Here is a 22,660-nt window from a genome sequence, read left to right as displayed (position 1 = left end):
TTGGCTGATTTCCAGGAAGTTTTGACAGGCTGCTCTTCACAGCAGGTCATTGAACGACTGTGAATATAATGAGATTTGCCCTCATTCCAAATCAGTATTGGAGCAATTTATTCGGAAAACATTGAATTTCTGTCTGTCTGGGCTGGAGGCCAACGCCAGAGGTTAAAGGGACTTTATTGAATAATTAAAATGACTAAAGCTTCAGTTATTTATTTGGGCAGGCTCTGCACGCCAAGCTGCGGTCAGACATTTCTGTTGTTAAACTCACAATGGTTGATTTTAAAACCCGTTTTATTGACCTGCTCTTGTATTAACAGCTGACACGGTCACTGTGGAACAGGGGCTACACAAATTTACTGCTGACAAAACACCCAGCAATGATTAATAACATTGCTGAAAATTGTTACAGTCCACATCCCAGTGATCCTTCAGTTGCAGATATTTTTAGAACATAGAACAGTACAGCACAGAACAGGCCCTTCGGCCCACGATGTTGTGCCGAGCTTTATCTGAAACCAAGATCAAGCTATCCCACTCCCTGTCATCCTGGTGTGCTCCATGTGCCTATCCAATAACCGCATCAATGTTCCTAAAGTGTCTGACTCCACTATCACTGCAGGCAGTCCATTCCACACCCCAACCACTCTGTGTAAAGAACCTACCTCTGATATCCTTCCTATATCTCCCACCACGAACCCTATAGTTATGCCCCCTTGTAATAGCTCCATCCACCCGAGGAAATAGTCTTTGAACGTTCACTCTTTCTATCCCCTTCATCATTTTATAAACCTCTATTAAGTCTCCCCTCAGCCTCCTCCGCTCCAGAGAGAACAGCCCTAGCTCCCTCAACCTTTCCTCAAACCAGGCAGCATCCTGGTAAATCTCCTCTGCACTCTTTCCAGCGCTTCCACAACCTTCTTATAGTGAGGTGACCAGAACTGCACACAATATTCCAAGTGTGGTCTCACCAAGGTCCTGTACATTTGCAGCATAACCCCACGGCTCTTAAACTCCAACCCCCTGTTAATAAAAGCTAACACACTATAGGCCTTCTTCACAGCTCTATCCACTTGAGTGGCAACCTTTAGAGATCTGTGGATATGGACCCCAAGATCTCTCTGTTCCTCCACAGTCTTCAGAACCCTACCTTTGACCCTGTAATCCACATTTAAATTAGTCCTACCAAAATGAATCACCTCACATTTATCAGGGTTGAACTCCATTTGCCATTTTTCAGCCCAGCTTTGCATCCTATCTATGTCTCTTTGCAGCCTACAACAGCCCTCCACCTCATCCACTACTCCACCAATCTTGGTGTCATCAGCAAATTTACTGATCCACCCTTCAGCCCCCTCCTCTAAGTCATTAATAAAAATCACAAAGAGCAGAGGACCAAGCACTGATCACTGTGGCACTCCGCTAGCAACCTGCCTCCAATCCGAAAATTTTCCATCCACCACCACCCTATGTTGAATAGCGCACAGTTCCTTTTTAAAGATCAGAATTACAAGCTCGCTACAGCGCACTCTTGGAGAGGTTGAGCACAGGAATGTAAACAGAAATGTGGGTTTAATCATACATGGTGCTGCGCACCTCCGACATGTTTGTGTGTTTCCTCTGTGTGTGTGTGTATGTGTGTCTGTGCGTGTACGTGTGTGTGTACGTGTACATATATCCTGGAAAGGGTACAGAGGAGACTTACACGGATGTTGCCAGGAATGGAACATCTTGGCTAGGAGGAAGGAATGGGTCAGGCTGGGTCTGTTTTCTTTGGAACAGGGGAGGCTGAGGGGCGCAAAGTATAAAAATGAAGCGCCTTGATGTCGTGAATAGGAAGAACCCAGGGCACTCAGCAGCAAGGGTGCATAGATTGGATTAAGGCAAAACACTGCTGGAATCTGAAACAAAAATGGAAAAATGCTGGGAAAATCCCAGCAGGTCTGACAGAGCTCTGACCAAGGGTCATCCAGACTCAGCATTTTGGCTCTATGCTCTCTCCACAGATGCTGTCAGACCTGCTGAGATTTTTCAGCATAGATTGGAAGCAATTGGTAGAAGGGTTGAAGGAGATTGATTGAGAAATGTTTTTACCCAGAGGGTAGTGGAGCTCTGGAACCCACTACCTGAAATTGTGGTCGAGGCAGATTCCCTTGCAATGCCACAGGACAAAAGCTGGAAAGTGGATTCAGGATGACTAGCTCTTTTATAGCTGGCCCATACACGGTGGGCTGAATGGCCTCCTCCAGTGCCAGAAATGTCTCTGATCCCCTCCCTGAACTTTGATTTCCTCCTTTTAAGCCACTCCTGAAAACATTCCCTTTGACCATGCTTTCGGTAACCTGTCCTAATCTCCCCTTGTGTGGCCCAGTGCTGTATTTAGTTGGATAATACTCCGGTGAAGCATCTTTAGACACAGCGTTTCACTGCAAGTATGAGGGTTGATTGTTCTGAGTGATTGTTGCTTCTGAGGCTCTTTGGCAGCAGGTCCCTTTGTGTTGTGTGCTGTGTATGGTTTCCTGTCTGTTTTGCTACATTAAAGGTTTCTGTATAATGACAAAATGTTGATCATATCATATGCTGGCTGGCCTGACCTGTAGCTTTTCAAAGTTCCTGTGTACCGTCGAGCTTGTTTGTGCGGGCAGTGTGCACATCTGATCTTATTGTACCTGCTGCATATATACTGTGTGTGTGTGTGTGTGTATAAATCCAGTTCTGGGAGAAAATTCAGCAAAGTAATATAAACGTTTAAAGTTGCACTTCCTGCAACCACTTTGTTGGTTTGAGTGGTTTTGTGAAATATAGTTAGACGTTTAACGCTAATCTGTGGGTTGGCACGTTTCTCTGTAGCTGTTTTCCTGAGGTTATATTTTGAAGAGTTGCACAAGGGTGTGTTGCTCAGAGACGGGCAACATGTGACGACCCACATCGGCAAGCATTGGCGTGGAGCTGGAACCAGGTACCAAAGGCCAAAGCTCTGTCGGAGATACAATCTTCCAAAAGCTGCTTTCCACATTGTAGCTGCTGCCCACGCATCATTCCAAAGTAGAACTCTAAATTCGTGCAGCTGAAAGGAAATCTGCTCCAGGCCCAGCGCAGAGCTTCACTGAATGGTCACAGAGTTGAATCACATCCAGGAACTGATGGGCAAACGCTCCTTGAACTGCGAAGCCTCAACGAAAAGCAGATTTCTGTGGTCAGACAGCAGACCCAACGGCAATGGAGGAAAGGCAGGTAGATTTCCAGAGTCCTCTCCTATTTCCGATTTCTACTGTTTGGTTTCTGCTGTGCTCGCCATTTTCTTTAATCTCTGGCCCCACAAACGCTTTCTCTTTTCACTCTCTGCTCTCAGCGGTCTCACCTGATTTTGAGTCTTTAAAGGAAAAGGTGATTGGAATGTGCGTGTAACTGACGAGGGCTAGCTTTAGTTACCCTGGAGAGGGTGGTGGTGAGCTTTGTTGAACTGCTGCAGTCTATGTGGTGATGGTATTTCAGGTTTAACGTTCATCCATTAGTGTCACAGGTAGGCTTACATTAACGCTGCAATGAAGCTACTGTGCGAATCTCCATGGCTGTTAGGTAGGTCCAGGGTTGTGATCCAAAGACTATGAAGGTTTCTGTATAATGACAAAATGTTGATCATATCATATGCTGGCTGGCCTGACCTGTACCGTTTCAAAGTTCCTGTGTACCGTCGAGCTTGTTTGTGCGGGCAGTGTGCACATCTGATCTTATTGTACCTGCTGCATATATACTGTGTGCGTGTAAATCCAGTTCTGGGAGAAAATTCAGCAAAGTAATATAAACGTTTGAAGTTGCACTTCCTGCAACCACTTTGTTGGTTTGAGTGGTTTTGTGAAATATGTTTAGGCGTTTGGTCATTTAAAGTTTCTTTATGAGTGTCACAACACGGCTTACATTAATGCTGCAATAAAGTTACTGTGAAAATCCCCTTGTTGTCCACACTCCGGCGCCTGTTTGGGTACATTAAGGGAGAATTTAGCATGGCCAATGCACCTAACCAGCACGTCTTTCGGACTGTGGGAGGAAACCGGAGCACCCGGAGGAAACCCACGCAGACATGGGGAGAACGTGCACACTCCACACACACACACACACACACACACACACACACACACACACACACACACACACACACACTGACCCAAGCCAGTAATCAAACCCGAGTCCTTGGCGCTGAGAGGCAGCAGTGCAACCATGGTGCCACCGTGCCGCCTTGTGTCTGACTTGAAAGGGAACTTTGCTGGTGGTGACTTTCCCGCGTTTCCCTTGTTCTTGGCAGTGGCGAGTTTGGGTGGGGGGGGGGTGCTGATGAGGAAGCCTTGGGGAGCTCCTGCAGGGCACCTTATAGATGGAATGCACTGCAGCCGTAGTGCGTCGCTGTTGGAGGTCGTGAACGTTTAAGCTGATGATTGGACTGACAATAGAGCATGTTGCTTTGACCAGATGGTGTTGAGTTTGTTGAGTGTTTTGTTGCCACTGCACACAACCAGACAGGTGTGGAGTACCTGACTTGTAGATCAATGGTGGGGAGGCTTTGCAGGAGGAGGGAATGAGCCACTTGTTGCACAGTGCCCAGCCTCTGATCTGCTGCCATTGTCACTTTTGTTGGAAGTACTGGGAACAGAGGTGACAGGATGAAGCAACGCACTTCAGTTTCAGGAATGCCAGGAAGGTAGCTTTCTCAGATAGCGGTACGCTACTGCACTCGTTAATTGTTCAAATCAAGTTGACTTGTGTTTGTAGGTAAGGGTTTGCCATCAGGTTGCAGCCGAGGCTGCAGTCATAAAACTGGCTGTGCAGTCAGGGGCCTGGATGGAATCCAGCACATGCAAAGCCTCTTTGAAAACCATTGAACTGTAGGCGTTTACAACACAGAAGGAAGCCATCATCTCTTGGCTACAACAGCACTGGACCCCATTCTGTCCATTTCTTGATTACCAAATTGCTGGGCTGCCTGCCTAGAAACTTGCACCATTGAAACCAGATGCCGGTTTCCTGGGACTGACAGTTGGAAACAAAATTGACTCCTTTCTGCACAGTTCTTGCTGTGTTATCATCGGTTTATTGGGTCATTGCTGATCCGTACCTCACCTCCATTTAGCTGCCGTGGCCATATAGCCCCGACAAAGAAAAATCTGTCCCATCTGATTCGGGGAGGGTGAAAAGACAATTTGAGATTCGTGTAATTGGCTCAAAGAGTGTTGAATATATCAACAAATTTGAGAGAGGATTAAGAAAGCGCCTGGAGGAAAATATAAGAATGGGAAATGAGTAGCAAGAGAATATTTCTTAGAAAATTGGGCAGGCCAGATGATGTAAATGGAACATAATGAGCCCATTGCATGTCTTGCTTCCTAAGTTGGTATTGCGATGTCAGGAGTTGGGATCGTGGGGTTAGGTTCTGGTCTTTACTTTTGTCACAGATGAACATTTACCGAGAACTTGCATCATCCTTGTTTATTTAAGTCTCCACATCACCAAAACACTGAAGTAAAGTGAGGTGGAGACTGCTTCAGTTATATAAACCAGAATTTTGATGTCTGGTTTATATTTGAGAAATTTCCAGACAGGCCACTCAGAAATCCACATGTTTTTGTCCAAAACCAATATATATATTTATTCCACGAATAAGTCGCTCAGTATTTTAACAATTAGTGCGCCCTAGGGGTTTGTAATGTAAGGCAGGGTTCCAAGCCTTCAAGTGGCATTCCAAGTTGAAATCAAATACTTGAGAACTTTCTCACTGTATAAACAGAAAGAAATAAAAAATTAATTGGTGTTAATCAAGCGCTGGGCAAATGGATGAGATGCGATGTTTGCACCAAGCCAGATGGGCGTTCCTGCTCCCAAATTGTCTAGTGTGCGTTACAGACAGACTCGGAAGAATCGGGGAAGGCTGCTCAAATTCCTCAAGCTTGTTCCACCATTTGGCTCGATCATGGGCGACCTGTTCTCAACTCTGTTTACCCAACTGAGCTCCATTGTCCTAGCTACCCTTTCCCAGCAAAAATCTGCCCATCTCAAATCTTGAAAGCCCAAACTGTTCCCCAGCATTTGCAATTTTCTAGGGGAGATGGTACCTGTTGTTGATTTGATTTATTATTATGATATGTACTGGGATATTGTGAAAAGTGTTGTTTCTTGTGCGCTATACAGACAAAACATACTGTTCGTAAAGTACTTAGGGAAAAAGGATAGATTGCAGAATATAGTGTTGCAATTACAGATAGAGTGAAGAGGAAGATCAGCTGAATATATGATAGGACCTTTCAAAAGTCTGATGAAAGCAGGGCAGACGCTGTTCTTAAATCCGTTGGTTCATTTTCAGACTTTTGTATGATTTTTACGATGGAAGAAGGTGGAAGAGAGAATGTCCGGGGTGCGTGGGGTCCTTGATTATGCTGGCTGCTTTTCCGAGGCAGCGGGAAGTGTAGACAGAGTCAATGGATGGGAGGCTGGTTTATGTGATGGACTGGGCTATGTTCGCAACCTTTTGTAGTTTCTTGTGGTATGTTTGTGAAAAATTACTTTCTGATTTGCCCCCTGTATGGCTTCAGACTAAAAACACTCTCAGACCCTTGTTCTTGATTCTGCTGCTGCTGAATCTTTTTTACATTTTAAACATTGAATCGTTGAATTGTTATGGCACAAGCGGCCATGCAACTTGTTGTGTCCATGTTGATTATTTGCAGGAGCAACTCCTCTCGCCCCACTTCACCACCTTTTCCCCAGAGCCCAGCAATATGTTTTTTTTCTCTTCAGATAATCCAATTCTCTTTTGAAAGATTGAATCTGCCTTCACCAGGCTCTCAGGCAGATCCTGATCCTAACCACCTGCTCCGTAAAATCAAACTTTTCTCACATCACCATCGCATCTTTAGCCAATCGCCTTAAATCGGTGCTCCCTAGTTCTCAGCCTTTCCACCAAACAGCCCCAGCTTCTCCAAGATGTCCATGTTACTGAAGTTCCTCATCCTTGGAACCATTCGGGGCGGCACGGTGGCTCAGTGGTTAGCACAGCGCCAGGGACCCGGGTTCAATTCCCGGTTTGGGTCCCTGTCTGTGTGGAGTTTGTACGTTCTCCCCGTGTCTGCATGGGTTTCCTCCGGGTGCTCCAGTTCCCTCCCACAGTCCGCAAGACGTGCTGGTTAGGTGCATTGAACAGGCGCCGGAGTGTGGCGACTAGGGGAATTTAACAATAATTTCATTGCAGTGTTAATGTAAGCCTTGCTTGTTACTAATAAATAAACTTTAACTTTTTATTCTCGTGAATCTTACCTGCTCCCTTTCGAATCTCTTCACAACCATCCGAAGGTGTGATGCCCAGATCTGGATAGGACACAATACTCTAGTTGAGGCTGAGCCAGTGTTTTATACAAGTGTAGCATAAATTCCTTAGCTTTGTACTCTGTGCTCCTACTCATAAAGCACAGGATCCCGTATACTTTAGTAATTGCTTTCGCAGCCTGACCTGCCACCTTCAATAACTGCATCCTCCCCCACCATGAACACAATCGGGACCATTCCTGCTTTTACCCTGAGCCTGCTGCCACCTTTCACCTGGGGGGCAGAGAAACTACAGAAAAGTCGTGAATGTAGCCCAATGCATCTCTCAAACCAGCCTCCCATCCACTGATTCTGTCTACACTTCCCGCTGCCTCGGAAAAGCAGCCAGCATGATCAAGGACCCCACGCGCCCCAGACATTCTCTCTTCCACCTCCTTCCGTTGGGAAAAAGGTACAAAAGTCTGACGTCAAGTACCAACCGACTCAAGAACAGCTTCTTCCCTGCTGCTGTCAGACTTTTGAATGGGCCTACCTCGCATTAAACTGACCTTTCTCTACACCCTAGCTGTGACTGTAACACTACATTCTGCACCCTCTCCTTTCCTTCTCTATGTACGGTATGGTTTGTCTGAATAGTGCGCAAGAAACAATACTTTTCACTGTATACTAATACATGTGACAATAATAAATCAAATCAAAGAGGGAGTCGGGCCCTGCTTTCTGACGGAATTCTAGCTCAAGGAGAATAAGGATGCAATTTTATTATTCGAGCAAATTCAAGTCCCTGATGTCGAGCAATAAAGTGATTGATTCAGCACTTGGTCTGTAGCAGGGATGCTCGTCGATAATGTGCAGTATTTGATTTATTATTGTCACGTGTACAGTGAAAAGTATTGTTTCTTGCGCGCTATACAGACAAAGCATGCCGTTCATAGAGAAGGAAACGAGTGCAGAATGTGGTGTTACAGTCATAGCTAGGGTGTAGAGAAAGATCAACTTAATGCGAGGTAAGTCCATTCAAAAATCTGACAGCAGCAGGGAAGAAGCTGTTCTTGAGTCGGTTGGTGCGTGACCTCAGACTTTTGTATCTTTTTCCCCACGGAAGAAGGTGGAAGAGAGAATGTCTGGGGTGTGTGGGGTTCTTAATTATGCTGGCTGCTTTGCCGAGGCAGCGGGAAGTGTAGACCGAGTCAATGGATGGGAGGCTGGTTTGCGTGAATTATTGGGCTACATTCACGACCGTTTGTAGTTCCTTGCGGACTTTGGCAGTATTGTTAGTGTCTTTCCGCATCGGCGTTTCTACTGAGGCCCCAACAGTGGAGGCACAGGGGCCCTGGCCTGTCCCGACCAGGACAGAAAAGGCCCAAACACAGGCGGATACAATAGAACGGGGTCAGAGAAGATGTTTCCAGGATTTTGCAGCAATAGATAATGACCAGCAGCTCGAGAGTTGTGGATGCTGAAATTATCAATGATTTCAAAAGGAAATTGGATTAACGATTGAAATAAACTTTTGAGGACTACGTGATCGAGCAGGGGAGTGGGACCGGCTGGATTGCTCTGGGGGGAGCCAGCATGGACTCAATGGGCTGAATGGCCTCCTCCTACACCGTAAATGACTGACCCTCTATGATTGTTGCACATGTACCCCCAGGTCTCTCTCTTCCTGTTATCCCTTTACAATTGTAGCTTTCATTGTATATTGTCTCTCTCCGTCCTTTCTACCAAAATGGAATCGCTTCTCTGCATTAAACTTCATTCTGCCGCTTGTTTCCTCATTCCACCAGCAAGCTGCCAGTGTTCTCTTGAAATCTACTGCTATCCTCCCCCTCAGTTCACAATGCCTCAAACTTTGTCTTATCCGCAAATTTTGAAATTGTGCTCTGTGTGCCCCAGGTTATTAATTTATGTCAGGAAAACCAGGGACCTGACTCTGGAGAAACAGTTTAAAAAGATGTCATGTGTCAGCACAGTCTTGGTGGGCCGAAGGGCCTGCTCCTGTGCTGTACTGTTTGTTGTTCTAACCCTACTGAACAGCTTCTTCAAATTCGAAAAACAGCTGTTTACCAACGCTCTTGATTCTTGTCACTTTGCCAATTTAAATCTCATGTTTCTGCTGTCCCTTCCTTCTTTTCCGTGGACACTCATTCTTCTGACAATGCTGTTATGTGGAACTTTATCATATGTCTTTTGGAAGTCCCTGTGCACAACATCAACTGCATTATCCTCATCAAAAACTCAAGCATGCGTGATCTGTTTAGTGTGGCAATACCGCGATTTTAATATTTTTAAACTTGTTTTCAAATCCCCGCCCCCCCCCCATGGCCTTGCCCCCTCCCCCCCCATCTAACCTTCTCCAGCCCTACAGCCTCCTTGCAATCATTGAATCCCTACAGTGCAGAAGGACGCTTAGCCAGGCCCCCTCCCCTGCCCCATCCGCGTAATCTCTCACGTTTGCCAGGATAGTGGAAGACAAACTAATCCCTCTACTCCTTCAATTCTGGCCTCCCCGCTTTTAATCACCCCTTCGCTGGCAGCCCAGTGTGAGCTGCCACTAAAATTCCCTCCCTGCATCTCTCTACGTCTCTTCCCCTGCCTTCAAGACATTTTAAAAACCTATGCACAGGCTTTTGGTCACTTGTCTTAATGTCTCCTTATGTGGGTTGTGTCAGTTTTAATTTTAATAATGCTGCTGTGAAGCTCCTTGGGGCAATATAAAACTGCAATATAAATGCATGTTTTGGGGAATAGCTCATTTCATTAATGTCAGCTCTGATCAGGGAAAGTAAAAACGTTGCCATATTTGTCCCAGACAATTGCGACATTATATGATTGCTACATTGTTCCTTCCCACACCCTGTATTATTTCCCTTGACTTCCTTCAAGTTTCTGAAAAAAACACTTTGTGTGTATTTCCTTGCAACTGAATCCACAAGTGAATTGCAAATATATCGCTGTTTCCTCACTATTGCTAGGTCAAAATCCTGGAATTCCCTCCTTAACAGCGCTGTGGGTGTACCGACCCCCTCAGGGACTGCAGTGGTTTAAGAAGGCAGCTCACCACCACCTTCTGAAGGGCAATTAGAGAGGGACATAAATGCCAGTGACGCTCGCATCCTGCAAAACTAACCTTAAAAAAAAAGTCGTGGAGGAGGATTTCTGGTTGTTTTAAAAGTTAACGGGAAGTAGTTTAGACTATGGGTTGCCTGCTGAATCGTGTTTAGCTCATGTTGCTTTTAGTATTTGTTACAGTAAAAGCCGGGAAACTTGAAAACTTGTTGTGTGATCCTTTTGCTGGATGTTCAAATCTCTTTTCAAAACGTTATCTGTTTCTGTGGCTCATGATGTGGAGATGCCGGCGTTGGACTGGGGTAAGCACAGTAAGAAGTTTAACAACACCAGGTTAAAGTCCAACAGGTTTATTTGGCAGCAAAAGCCACAAGCTTTCGGAGCCTTACTCTCCTCCTTCAGGTGAGTGGGAATTCTGTTCACAAATGGCTGTCCTGTCTGGAGACAATACACGTCTCTTTCGCCTGTCTTAATGCTCTCTCCACTCACATTGTTTGTACCTTTAAGACTTGATTAGCTCTAAGTATTCGCATTCCAACCATTATTCTGTAAATTGAGTCTGTGTCTTTATATGCCCTGTTTGTGAACAGAATTCCCACTCACCTGAAGAAGGAGCTTAAGGCTCCGAAAGCTTGTGGCTTTTGCTACCAAATAAACCTGTTGGACTTTAACCTGGTGTTGTTAAACTTCTTACTCTGTGGATCATAACAGTTTTTTAAAAAAGCAGTGCTTCCAGCACAGGTCCTTGGGGAACACCACTCTCCACCATCCTCCAGCCTGTAAATCAGCTATTACGCGACTCGCTGTTTTCTGTCAGTTTTTTAAAAATCCAAACTGACCGTGAGCCTCTTATTTCACTAGCCTGAGTTTTGTTAACCATCTTTTTTGTCAGAAGCTTTCTTTGCAACACAGTGAGCTTGGTCAGCTCTCCGGTTGTAGCTGGTGTATGTCTGGCTGTCTGGGCTTCCTGGGGGCTAATGGTTGAGAGCTTGTCTTAATGAGTCTGGTGGGCAACTTCACTCTCAATACGTTCAAAATATTCTCAAAGGAGCTCATGATGATCATGGCCTTGGAGCACATGCAAGTGTTGGTGTCAATCTGCTTTGTTACTTTGCAAGTATAGATAGAGTAACTCTCCTTCCTCAGCTATCTTCGCTGATGCATTGCTCAAGGAGTTCTTTGACACTACTTTCTTCTTTCTTTAGTTAATGTTAGAACATAAGAACTAGGAGGAGGCCATCTGGCCCCTCGAGCCTGCTCCGCCATTCAATAAGATCATGGCTGATCTTTTCATGGACTCAGCTCCACTTACCCACCCGCTCACCATAACCCTTAATTCCTTTACTGTTCAAAAATTTATCTGTCATTGCCTTAAAAACATTCAATGAGGTAGCCTCAACTGCTTCACTGGGCAGGGAATTCCACAGATTCACAACCCTTTGTGTGAAGAAGTTCCTCCTCAACTCAGTCCTAAATCTGCTTCCCCTTATTTCGAGGCTATGCCCCCTAGTTGCTTTTAGTTTGTTTGTTACAGTAAAAGTCTTAAAATTTGAAAACTTGTGTGATGCTTTTACTGGACGTTCAAATTTCTTTTTAAAAAGTTTATCTGTACCTGTAGATCGTAGCAGTCAAAAAAAAAGCAGGGCTTCCAGCACGGACCCTTGGGGAACACCACTGTCTCCCATCCTCTCTTCCCAAACTCAGTGTTTTGACAGACGCTCAGGTCCTGGCATTCCGTCCTTTGGCATCATCCAAGCTATGAGCTGAGATAAATGAGTGTTGGGAGGGTTCAGGGGATGGGGTGGGGGGTTTGGGGAGGGGTCAGCGAGGTGTCTATAGGTGGGCACCATATCCAAATTTGCTCATTGACACATGAATGCACTTGACTGCGTGACAGAATTGGACTGTGGTCAGAGACGGACACTTCCTGAGAAACAAGGCACTCTGACTTATTGAAGCTACGAACTGCAGACTTTGCGCAACGTAAACAACTTGCATTTGTATCACGTAGAAAACAGATCCTGGCTGGGTCACTCGTGGTGCAGTTCTCAACACACATACCTTTCTGAAGAATTCCCTCAGATCGTGCTGTTACAGAACTTGAACAGGGAGTGCTCTTTCGGCATTGCCGACCCGCGGGACAGCAGAAAGTGGAGCTCGCCTGCTTTTATTTAAAAAGACACATTGTGCTCGATATAGTATAACCAGGGTGTGTGTATGCGACTGAATGACTGCCTGACTCTGTTAGCACACAAAACACAGTAGCAACACAGCAAGTCTGAGATTCTCTGACTGCTGTACAAGTATAGCCATTTCTGATGGCTAGAGATTGTGACTGTTCAGTGGAACACACTTTCCCTTTTACAGGGAGTGCAGCTGACTGCATGAAGTTATTCAGTGTTCTCCATATAATAAAGGTACTACCCTGATCTTCAGTTGGTTAAGACAGTGAGTGATTGAACCACACCAATCAAGAAACTTAGAGGCTTGAGTTGACTGATAGAGGTTTACAAGATTGAGTGGCATGGACAGAGTGGACAGTCAGAGGCTCTTTCCTCGGGTAGAAAAGTCAAGTGCTAGGGGGCATAAGTTTAAGGCGCAAGGGGAAAAGTTTAGAGGAGATGTGCGAGGCAAGTTTTTACACAGAGGGTGGTGAATGTCTAGAAGGAGCAGCGCTCCGAAAGCTTATGGTATTTGCTACCAAATAAACCTGTTGGACTTTAACCTGGTGTTGTGAGACTTCTTACTGGGAACGCACTGCCCAGGGAGGTGGTGGGAGCAGGTACGATAGCGGCATTTAAGGGGCATCTAGATGAATACACGAATAGGATGGGAATGGAAGGATACGGACTCTAAGTGTATACGGTTTTAGTTTAGGCTGGCATCATGGTCAGTGCAGGCTTGGAGGGCCGAAGGGCCTGTTCCTGTGCTGTACTGTTCTTTGTTTTTTTTTAACTTATCTTAACCTGAGTGGTGAGGGGGGATTCTTTTGGGGTTCCTGTCCCTGATTACTATCCAGCGTGCTCTGATGTGTGTGGACCTCTGGTAAGGACTGAATTAATTGTAGTTGTGATGCTTCCTGCAGTCAAATAGTCTGAGACATCTCTCAATCTGCGCATTGTGCTATATTGTGCCGTGGGCGGCATGGTGGCACAGTGGTTAGCACTGCTGCCTCACAGCACCAGGAACCCGGGTTCGATATCCGGTTTGGGTCACTGTTTGGAGTTTGCATGTTCTCCCCGTGTCTGCGTGGGTTTCCCCCGGGTGCTCCGGTTTCCTCCCCCCTTCCGAAAGACGTGCTGGTTAGGTGCATTGACCCGAACAAGTGCCGGAGTGTGGCGACTAGGGGAATTTCACAGTAACTTCATTGCAGTGTTAATGTAAACCTTACATTAAATAAACTTTACTTTATGGACTCGGTGACGGCAAATTCATATTTGATGACAAGATTCAAGACTTGCAACCCAGATTAACTGCACAAGATCTTGTCCATTTTGTAGAAGAAGTCTTTCTTCTGCGGTTGCATGATATAATTTCAGACAAGGGATGTAATTGGATTCTGTTTTATCAGTGATCTCACGGGGTATAAAATCAAATGACTCCTGGGCAAGGAGGTTGAGTGGTTGAACAATGATTAACTCTGCTATGGAATTCAGAGTGTGATTCCTTCCTGCTAACTATTGACCCTTGGTTAAGATCAAGCATTGGATCGAGCCCAAGGTGGGGTGCGATACCTTGTGTTGTCAGCTTGGAACTCGTTTGTCTCTCTTGCGGGGCGGGGGGACCATGAATTGGATTCAATTGGATTTTGGTTTTTGGAGCAACAAGGAGATGGATTTGAGTTTGCCTGGTCCATTCTGAGCATTAACTTTGTAATTTTAAGACTGGAGTAAAAATTTAAAAAGGAAAAAAATACTGCCAGAAATAAGGAGTCATATGGAGAAACTGGGGCTGTTCTCCTTAGAATAGGAAAAATCGAGAAACTGAAAAGGAGATTTGACTGAGGCATCCTGAATCATGAACAGTGAACCAGGAGAAATTGTCTAGAATGGCAGTCGGATCAATAACTGAAGGACACAGGTTTAGAATGCCTGGCAAAAGGATCAGAGATTACATTATTTTACTCTGATATATTTCATGATTTGGAACGCACGGCCTAAAGGGTGATGGAAATCAATTTGTTGGTAATTTTCAAATAGGGATTGGATGGATACTTGAAGAGAAAGTTTCCAGACCATCAGAAGAGGATGGTGGAGTTGGATTATTTGGCTGGCTCTCCCCCCGAGGAAACAGGGTGGGCCTTTGATATTGTGGGAATCTAGTTCGGCCACACTACTGACCTTTGAATGGGCACGCATGTTAGTATTGGAGGTTACATCACATGACCTCTAACTGCCCCAATCCACATATCCCCGGGCATCGGTTGCCCGCCATGCATATGGCTCAGCACCTTCCCCGGCCAATTGGGAACCGAGTGGATGCTTTATCTGACAAGTCAAGAATCATCCAACTGAACAGGCTTATTTTTTCCCAAACTCCAGCATTATTACAGAAATTGCTGGAAAATCTTAACAGGTCTGACAGCATCTCTGAAGAGAGAATAAAATCAACATTTCGAGTCAGGTTGACTCATTGTTATACCTAATAAAAGTTTTTTAAAAACACACTTTTTAAACAATCGTTTCATTTTAAAGGTTGCATTCAGAAGTGTCCAGGGAATTAATCTGCACTTCCTGGAGACACAGTAAGAAGTCTCACAACACCAGGTTAAAGTCCAACAGGTTTATTTGGTAGCAAAATCCACTAGCTTTCAGAGCGCTGCTCCTTGGTTAGGTAAGTGGGAGTTCAGTTCACAAACAGGGCATATAAAGACACAAACTCAATTTACAAAATAATGGTTGGAATGCGAGTCTTTACAGGTAATTAAGTCTTAAAGGTACAGACAATGTGAGTGGAGAGAGCGCTAAGCACAGGTTAAAGAGATGTGTATTGTTTCCAGACAGGACAATTAGTGAGATTTTGCAAGCCCAGGCAAGTCGTGGGGGTTACAGATAATGTGACATGAACCCAAGATCCCGGTTGAGGCCGTCCTCATGTGTGCGGAACTTGGCTATCAGAAACTTCCTGGAGAAACTATACTTTCTGGGAAACTATACTTCCTGGAGACTCCAGGACTGTGCTGGGTGGAGTGCTAATTTGAAGTCTCTTCTCTTGAGTCTGAATTGGCTGTTCTGGGTGGGGTGATGTCTAGTGCATTCTTCAAATGTTTCTGTAAACCTTTTCTCGGAGGACTTGATGTTGATTGATTGAAGGATTTCACAATGGAAGGCTAAGTGTGAATGTTAGTAAATCTTCCTGACCTGATTGTGAGCCGAGTGCTCTACCACTGTCACTGCAGGGCCACCCATCATGAAACTGTCATCTGATAGTGGTTTGCCATCTTTCTTTCTCGCCTGGCTGCTCTTTAGATGTAGGATAGTTATTTTATTTGAAGCCTTGGAATCTAAGCTGGCACAAGAATGGCATTGAAAAGATTCCTTCCAATTAATGCTTGTTTAACTTTGTTTCCCCCCCCCTCCCCCAGCAGATGGACTCCCCTGCCTCCACTCCAGCCCCGCCACCCCTTCATCTTCTGCCTCCCGTCAGCAGCGGTGTTGCATCCCCAGTGGAGCAGATCATGGTCCGCACCCGATCGATTGCGGTCAATACCTGCGATGTTGGACTCGCAACAGAGCCCGAGTGCCTAGGCCCCTGTGAACCAGGGACAAGTGTCAATCTCGAAGGGATTGTGTGGCAGGAAACGGAAGATGGTAAGAAAATCATATCAGCTTTTTTTGGCGTTCGAAGTTTTTGCTTGAATGCAAGAGCCTGTAAAGTGTGATCTGGGAGGTGTAGCAGGGACCACAGTCTAGCAGAATGTGGCTTGAAGACATTTATTTAAAAAAAGGCAAACTCAGTTGCATTGTTAAAAATGATTAAATCTGTTCGTAGATTGAAACACAGAGCTCTTCTGACCAATGTGTTAAAATGCAGATCTGTATGTTACCCATTTTGAGTTTATATTGGGGACATTTGAATCTTACTGGCCATTATTAGCGTAGCTATTTTGAATATGTCTCCAAATAGCTTGGCTATCACATCATGGATTTGATTAAAACCAAGCAATCCCAGATTTGTGTTTGTTATCCTCAGCTTAAAGATTCCTGTTGTTGCTTCTGTTAAAAGTGGGGACATGTTTGTGCCATGCGTCCTTTTGAAGTGACTTGTGCCGAACTGGGGAAGTATCAGGAGTGAACTGAAAGAGAGGATGCAACTCTTTAAAAATCACCAGCAGCGCGCATGCAATAAGGTGAGAAGGTGCAGAACAGGAGTACGTGAGGATTGCAAGTAGGCAGCGTTAGTCAGTGAAACGCAGGAAGTAGCGCTTTGCTTAGCACTGCAGAAATGTGGCTCAGGTGGCGCTTGAACCTTGTTCCTCACCAGCTGCTGAAATGAATAACCTTCAGTGCAAACTTCCTGATCAAAGTAAAAGTTAAAACCTACTCTACTCACTGTGCGTGTTATTTTAAAAAAAGGACTTGCATTTAAATAGCATGTTTCGAAACCTCAGCAAGTCCCAAAGCATTTTATAGCCAAATAAGTACTACATTGTGAAGTGTGGATACTGTTATAATGTAGGCAACACAGCAACCAATTTGTGAAAGGCCCTCAAAAGAATGATTGATTTTTAAAAAATCAGATTCTAATGAGAGGTTATCAATCGGAAATGTTTGTTTTTCTCCACGGATGCTGCTGGACTTGCTGAGAATTTCCCGTGCCTTTTTGTTTTTATTCAAGCTGAACCTCTGTTTTAGCAAAGACATCTGGGTGAATTTCCCTTTTGTGAAATTGTGCCATGAGACTTTTGCATTCAACTGAGGGAGTAAATGAGGCCTCGATTGAATATCTGGTCCTAAAGATCTGAAACATTGGAAAGTTGAAGATAGTAATGCCTATTTGCTTCCGCTGAATGTGTTTCTTGAAATGAAAGGTTACAGTAGTGGAATTGTCACCCTTATTGAAAGGTGTCCCACTCCAAGGCAGTTCTGGCCTGTTGCTTAATGGGATGGTGAGACACTGGTTGGGTTGCTGATCTGAATTGTGCTTCACGGCCTTTTGGCTAAGATCAAGTGTAGGACATGCTGTGCTTGGTTGAAGTTATTAGGTTACATTTTAGCTTCATTTGAAGCAATTTTTAAAAGCGGCATCTCGGCCTTTTGGCTAAGATGCAAATGAGATCAAGCCTTGGAGCAGGAGCTATTCCTACTCCAATCAGCTTGGCTCATGTAGATCAAGCCCAAGACAGGAGGTGAGAGCCCTGTCTTGTCAGCTTGGATCGGGAATGTCTCAACTATTGAGACTCTGAATTGGACTTGATTTGATTGAATTGGAATAAAAATACAAAAAAAGATTGTGGGAAAATAGCCAATGGCTGTCGTGTACTCCTGTACATGGTTATTGGGAAACGGGGAAGGCACATCCCCTCTCCTTGAATCCTGTTCAGTCAACAGCAGCTCAGAGCACACATTTCCTTTGGAAAGGTCGCCTCTTTGGCTGGGGAAATAAAGGCCTTCGGCGTTTGATGATATGCGACTTGAGTATTGCTGAAAGAAAATGGAGACAAAGCTTTTGGTCGTGCACACATCAGGACATTTGCAAAATACAATGTTAGGGAATTCAACAGATTTGCACTGTATGAGAAGAGGGTGCTGATTGGTTGGCAAGTGGGTTCTGATAGAGTGGCTGTCATGGGGAATATACCAGTTATTGGTGACTGACAGTTAACTGCCAAGCATTGTTTGAAATTAGCTTGACTCTGATCAAGGCATTGCCCTGAGGAATGGGTCGGCGAATGGCTGTCACTTGTTTTGTTGAGTTGAAACAGATGCAATGTGTACATGTACATGTTCTTTCTGTCTGCAAAGAACAGGGCCCTGTGTATTCATATATGTAGCTTCCAGTACCTGTAGATGCCCCACAATGTGAGCCCGATTGACCATCTTAAATTAGTTGTCAATGTGGTCCTTAGCACAGTGAGGATTATTTAGCAAGTGTTCTCCAATCGCGGAATCACATCTATGTTGGACACTTGTGTTTTGAGTTTTGCAAGCGTGGGTTGGTTGCGTATGGTCTGTACCTTGCCCGTTGCAAACAGCAGAAGGAAAATATTTGACACAATCCACTGGTCTTTGGGATATTGGCCCATCATACCCAGTATCTCACTGTGTTGAAATCCATATACTACATTACTCATTTGTGTGATAGGCAGTAAAGCGACAACAAAGGAAGTAGTATTCAAATATTCTAGAATCCCTACAGTGCAGAAGGAGGCCATTCGGCCCATCGAGTCTGCACCGACAACAATCCCACCCAGGCCCTATCTATAACCCCACATATTTACCCCGCTAATCCCTCTAACCTGCATATCCCGGGACATCAAGGGGCAATTTAGCATGGCCAATGAACCTAACCCACACATCTTTGGACTGTGGGAGGAAACTGGAGCACCCGGAGGAAACCCACGCAGATACGAGGAGAATGTGCAGACTCCGCACAGACAGTGACCCGAGGTCGGAATCGAACTCAGGTTCCTGGAGCTGTGAGGCAGCAGTGCTAACCACTATGCCACCGTCCCGCCCACTGAATTTTCTCCCATTGAATGTGTTTCTTGAAATGAAAGGTTACAAAATAGTGGAATTGTGGATTCCTGGACTGAAGCAGTGATCTAAGCTGGTGTATTAAATTATTCAGATGCTAATGCAGTTGTTTCTGAGATTCCTTTGAGCCAAATGTAAGCTGCTTTATTTTTAATTATATATTAAAACTCAGTTTTAAAACTGGGGTATTGCATCCAGTTCTGGGCACCGCATTCCAGAAAGGATGTGAAGGCATTCGAGAGAATGCAGAAAGGATTCACAAAAATGGCTCCAGGGATGAGGAACTTTAGTTACGAAGATAGATTGGAGAAGTTGGGACAGCTTTCCTTGGGGAAGAGAAAGTTGAGAGGCGATTTGGCTATCATAGAAACCCTACAGTGCAGAAGGAGGCCATTCGGCCCATCGAGTCTGCACCGACCACAGTCCCACCCAGGCCCTACCCCCACATATTTACCCGCTAATCCCTCTAACCTACGCATCTCAGGACTCTAAGGGGCAATTTTTAACCTGGCCAATCAACCTAACCCGCACATCTTTGGACTGTGGGAGGAAACCGGAGCACCCGGAGGAAACCCACGCAGGCACGAGGAGAATGTGCAAACTCCACACAGACAGTGACCCAAGCCAGGAATCGAACCCAGCTCCCTGGAGCTGTGAAGCAGCAGTGCTAACCACTGTGCTACTGTGCCGCCCTGTGTTTTTTGTGGTGTCAAAATCATGAGTAGTCTGGATAGAGGAGAGAAGGATTAAGAACAAGAGAGCACAGATTTACAGTAACTGGCAAAAGAAGCATGGAAACAGGAGGAAAAACCTTTGCACACAGCGAATGGTTCATAGAAATCATAGAATCCCTACAGTACAGAAGGAGGCCATTCAGCCCATCGAGTCTGCACCCACTGCAATCCCACCCAGACCCTATCCCCATGACCTCACACATTTACCCTGCTCATCCCCTTGACATTAGGGTCAATTTATTATGACCGATCCACCTAACCAACCCGCACATCTTTGGGGTTGGGATCTGGAATTCACTTGCTGAGGGTGTGGTGAAGGCAGGGCCATTTGAGGCTCTCGGATGGAAATTGGATCATTCCCTGAAAGAGAACAATTGCAGGGTTGTGGGGAAAAGGCAGGGGGGAGTGGCACAGGGTGAATTGCTCCTTCGGGGGGGGGGGGGGGGGGGGGGCTAGCACAGACATGACAGGCTGAATGGCCACCTTCTGAACTGCCACCATTTTATGTTGCCGTGATTTGAGGTTGAAACAGGCGAGTTGAAAATAGAGGGGCAGTGACCATGGATGGCTTCAGGCAGATCTAAATGATAATGATTGGAAGAGACAGCTCCTGGCACTCTTGTTGTCACTGCACAGAATTTTACAGTGTGACATTCAACATTCCTAGCAAAATGTTTAACTAGCTAATTTAACTGAAGTATAAAAAACACAAACAGACAACTGAGCGACAGTAATGAGTTTAGATTTCTCCCTTATAATATACAGAGTGCGACCTAAAAATAGGATAAATCTCCCCACTAACAGACAGCGTATCTTTAATGTTCAATTCTTAGTTGACTTGCGTCCAGCGAGTAGAAAGGGATTAGGTTTTTGATTGGTGATTCCCGGAGGTTGATCCTAACCTGCTTTGATCCATATGGAGCCGAGTTTCAGTTAGATCTCAGCTGCAGTCGTGTCTTGCGTTCCGGGTGGCACAGTGGTTAGCACTGCTGCCTCACAGCGCCAGGGACCAGGGTTCGATTCCCGGCTTGGGTCACTGTCCGTGTGGAGTTTGCACGTTCTCTCCGTGTCTGTGTGGGCTTCTTCCAGGTGCTCCGGTTTCCTCCCACAGCCCAAAAGATGTACGGGTTAGGTTGATTGGCCATGCTAAATTGCCCCTTAGTGTCAGGGGGATTAGCTGGGGTAAATATGTGGGATTACGGGGATAGGGCCTGGGTAGGATTGTTGTCGATTTTGACTCGATGGGCCGAATGGCCTCCTTCTGCACTGTCGGGATTCTCTGATTCTACTTTTGGAAGCATTTTCAGGGTCTTGGAATGGGTTAGGGTTACACAGTTTACCAGAATGATCCCAGGGAATGGAGGGCTTCATTTAAATGGAAAGATTAAAGAGGCTGGAGTTGTTTTTCCAAAAGCAGAGGAAGTTCAGGGGAAATACAATAGAGGTGATCAAAATTGTGAGGGGGTCTTAATAGAGCAACTGGGGAGAAGCTGCTGCAGCTAGCAGGAGGGATGGTAGCAGGAGGACACCGGTTTAAGAATATTGACAAAGCAGCTGGAGTGGAATCATAGAATCCCTACAGTACCGAAAGAGGCCATTCGGCCCATCGAGTCTGCATCGACCGCAATCTCACCCAGGCCCTACTCCCATATCCCTACATATTTTACCCACTAATCCCTCTAACCTATGCATCCCAGGACACTAAGGGCAATTTTTTTTTAGCATGGCCAATCAACCTAACCCACACATCTTTGGAATCTGGGAGGAAACCGGAGCACCCGGAGGAAACCCGCACAGACACGAGGAGAACGTGCAAACTCCACACAGACAGTGACCCAAGCCGGGAATCGAACCCAGGTTCCTGGAGCTGTGAAGCAGCAGTGCTAACCACTGTGCTACCGTACCGTGGAGATGAGGTTTGTTACGATGCGACAAATTATGATCTGGAATACATTGCCTGAAAGAGCGATGGAATCAGATTCTATAGTAACCTTAAAGACTCGACGGGGTGATTGGCCTACTGAGTAGTAAGAATCTGGATACCAGCCTAACTTCAGATTGGATCTAAGGGGCAATTTACCATGACCAATCCACCTAACTTGCACATCTCTGGACACTAAGGGGCAATTTAGCACGGCCAATCCACCTAATCCAAGCATCTTTGGACTGTGGGAGGAAACCGCAGCACCTGGAGGAAACCCACGCAGACACGAGGAGAACGTGCAGACTCCGTACAGGAAGTGACCCGAGGCCGGGTGTGAACCCAGGTCCCTGCCGCTGTGAGGCAGTAGTGCTAAGCACTGTGCCGTGTGAGCAGGAGGTTGGGCTATGTAACTGAAGGGGAATGTGGCTTGTTGACTGTGGTAACCGGGGAAGAATGGACTTCAGGTTTTGCCAGCAAATAGATTGGACGGAGGAAGAAGGCTGCCTCGTATCTCATGCCTTTTTAAAAATTTAAATGCTGTTCATCGTTGTTGCTGCTGTTATTACAGACGTGATGCAGTTGTGATAATGGATTGTTTCTCTGAGTGTAGAGCAGCAGGATTTGGGGAGGGGGGTAATGGAGATTAATGAGAGAGCCAAAGCTGGAAGAATGTTTTGATTTTCACGATGATAATTTCCATTTGCTTGCAGCATTTGGAGTGCAGCGCTCCGATTGGCCAGGCCCCGCGGGTTTAGACTTGTTCCAGGATTTCCTTGCACAATGCCTTTAAATGGTAACTGGCGTCGAGCAGTGCCTCGATCCAGCGCAAATGAAAGCCCAGAGCTGCAGAGATTGCAGACAGCAGTGTCTCGTCAAACTGGGGCTCCCTCCCCGCAACAAAGAAGCTATAAAAGAGGGATCTGATTTTT

General features: G+C 45.6%; 1 protein-coding gene across 4 annotated transcripts in view; it reads left to right on the top strand.

The window, feature by feature from the left end:
- Positions 1 to 22,660, top strand: part of LOC144480566 (zinc finger protein 609-like) — a 124,124-nt gene that overhangs the window by 14,572 nt on the left and 86,892 nt on the right. For 3 of the 4 annotated variants that reach the window (XM_078200157.1, XM_078200155.1, XM_078200154.1), the window contains exons 1-2: positions 3,148 to 3,231; positions 15,962 to 16,187. In XM_078200157.1, coding sequence (XP_078056283.1) covers positions 3,217 to 3,231; positions 15,962 to 16,187 — 241 coding nt within the window. In that variant the 5' untranslated portion in view covers positions 3,148 to 3,216. Of the gene's footprint in view, positions 1 to 3,147; positions 3,232 to 15,961; positions 16,188 to 22,660 lie in introns of those variants that run through there. The other variant, XM_078200156.1, reaches the window with a different exon arrangement.

The sequence above is a fragment of the Mustelus asterias genome, chromosome 29 (assembly GCF_964213995.1).
Source record: "Mustelus asterias chromosome 29, sMusAst1.hap1.1, whole genome shotgun sequence".
NCBI classification, from domain to species: Eukaryota; Metazoa; Chordata; class Chondrichthyes; order Carcharhiniformes; family Triakidae; genus Mustelus; species Mustelus asterias.
Note: the sequence above shows the minus strand (reverse complement) of the source record. Positions and strands in the feature narration are given on the sequence as shown.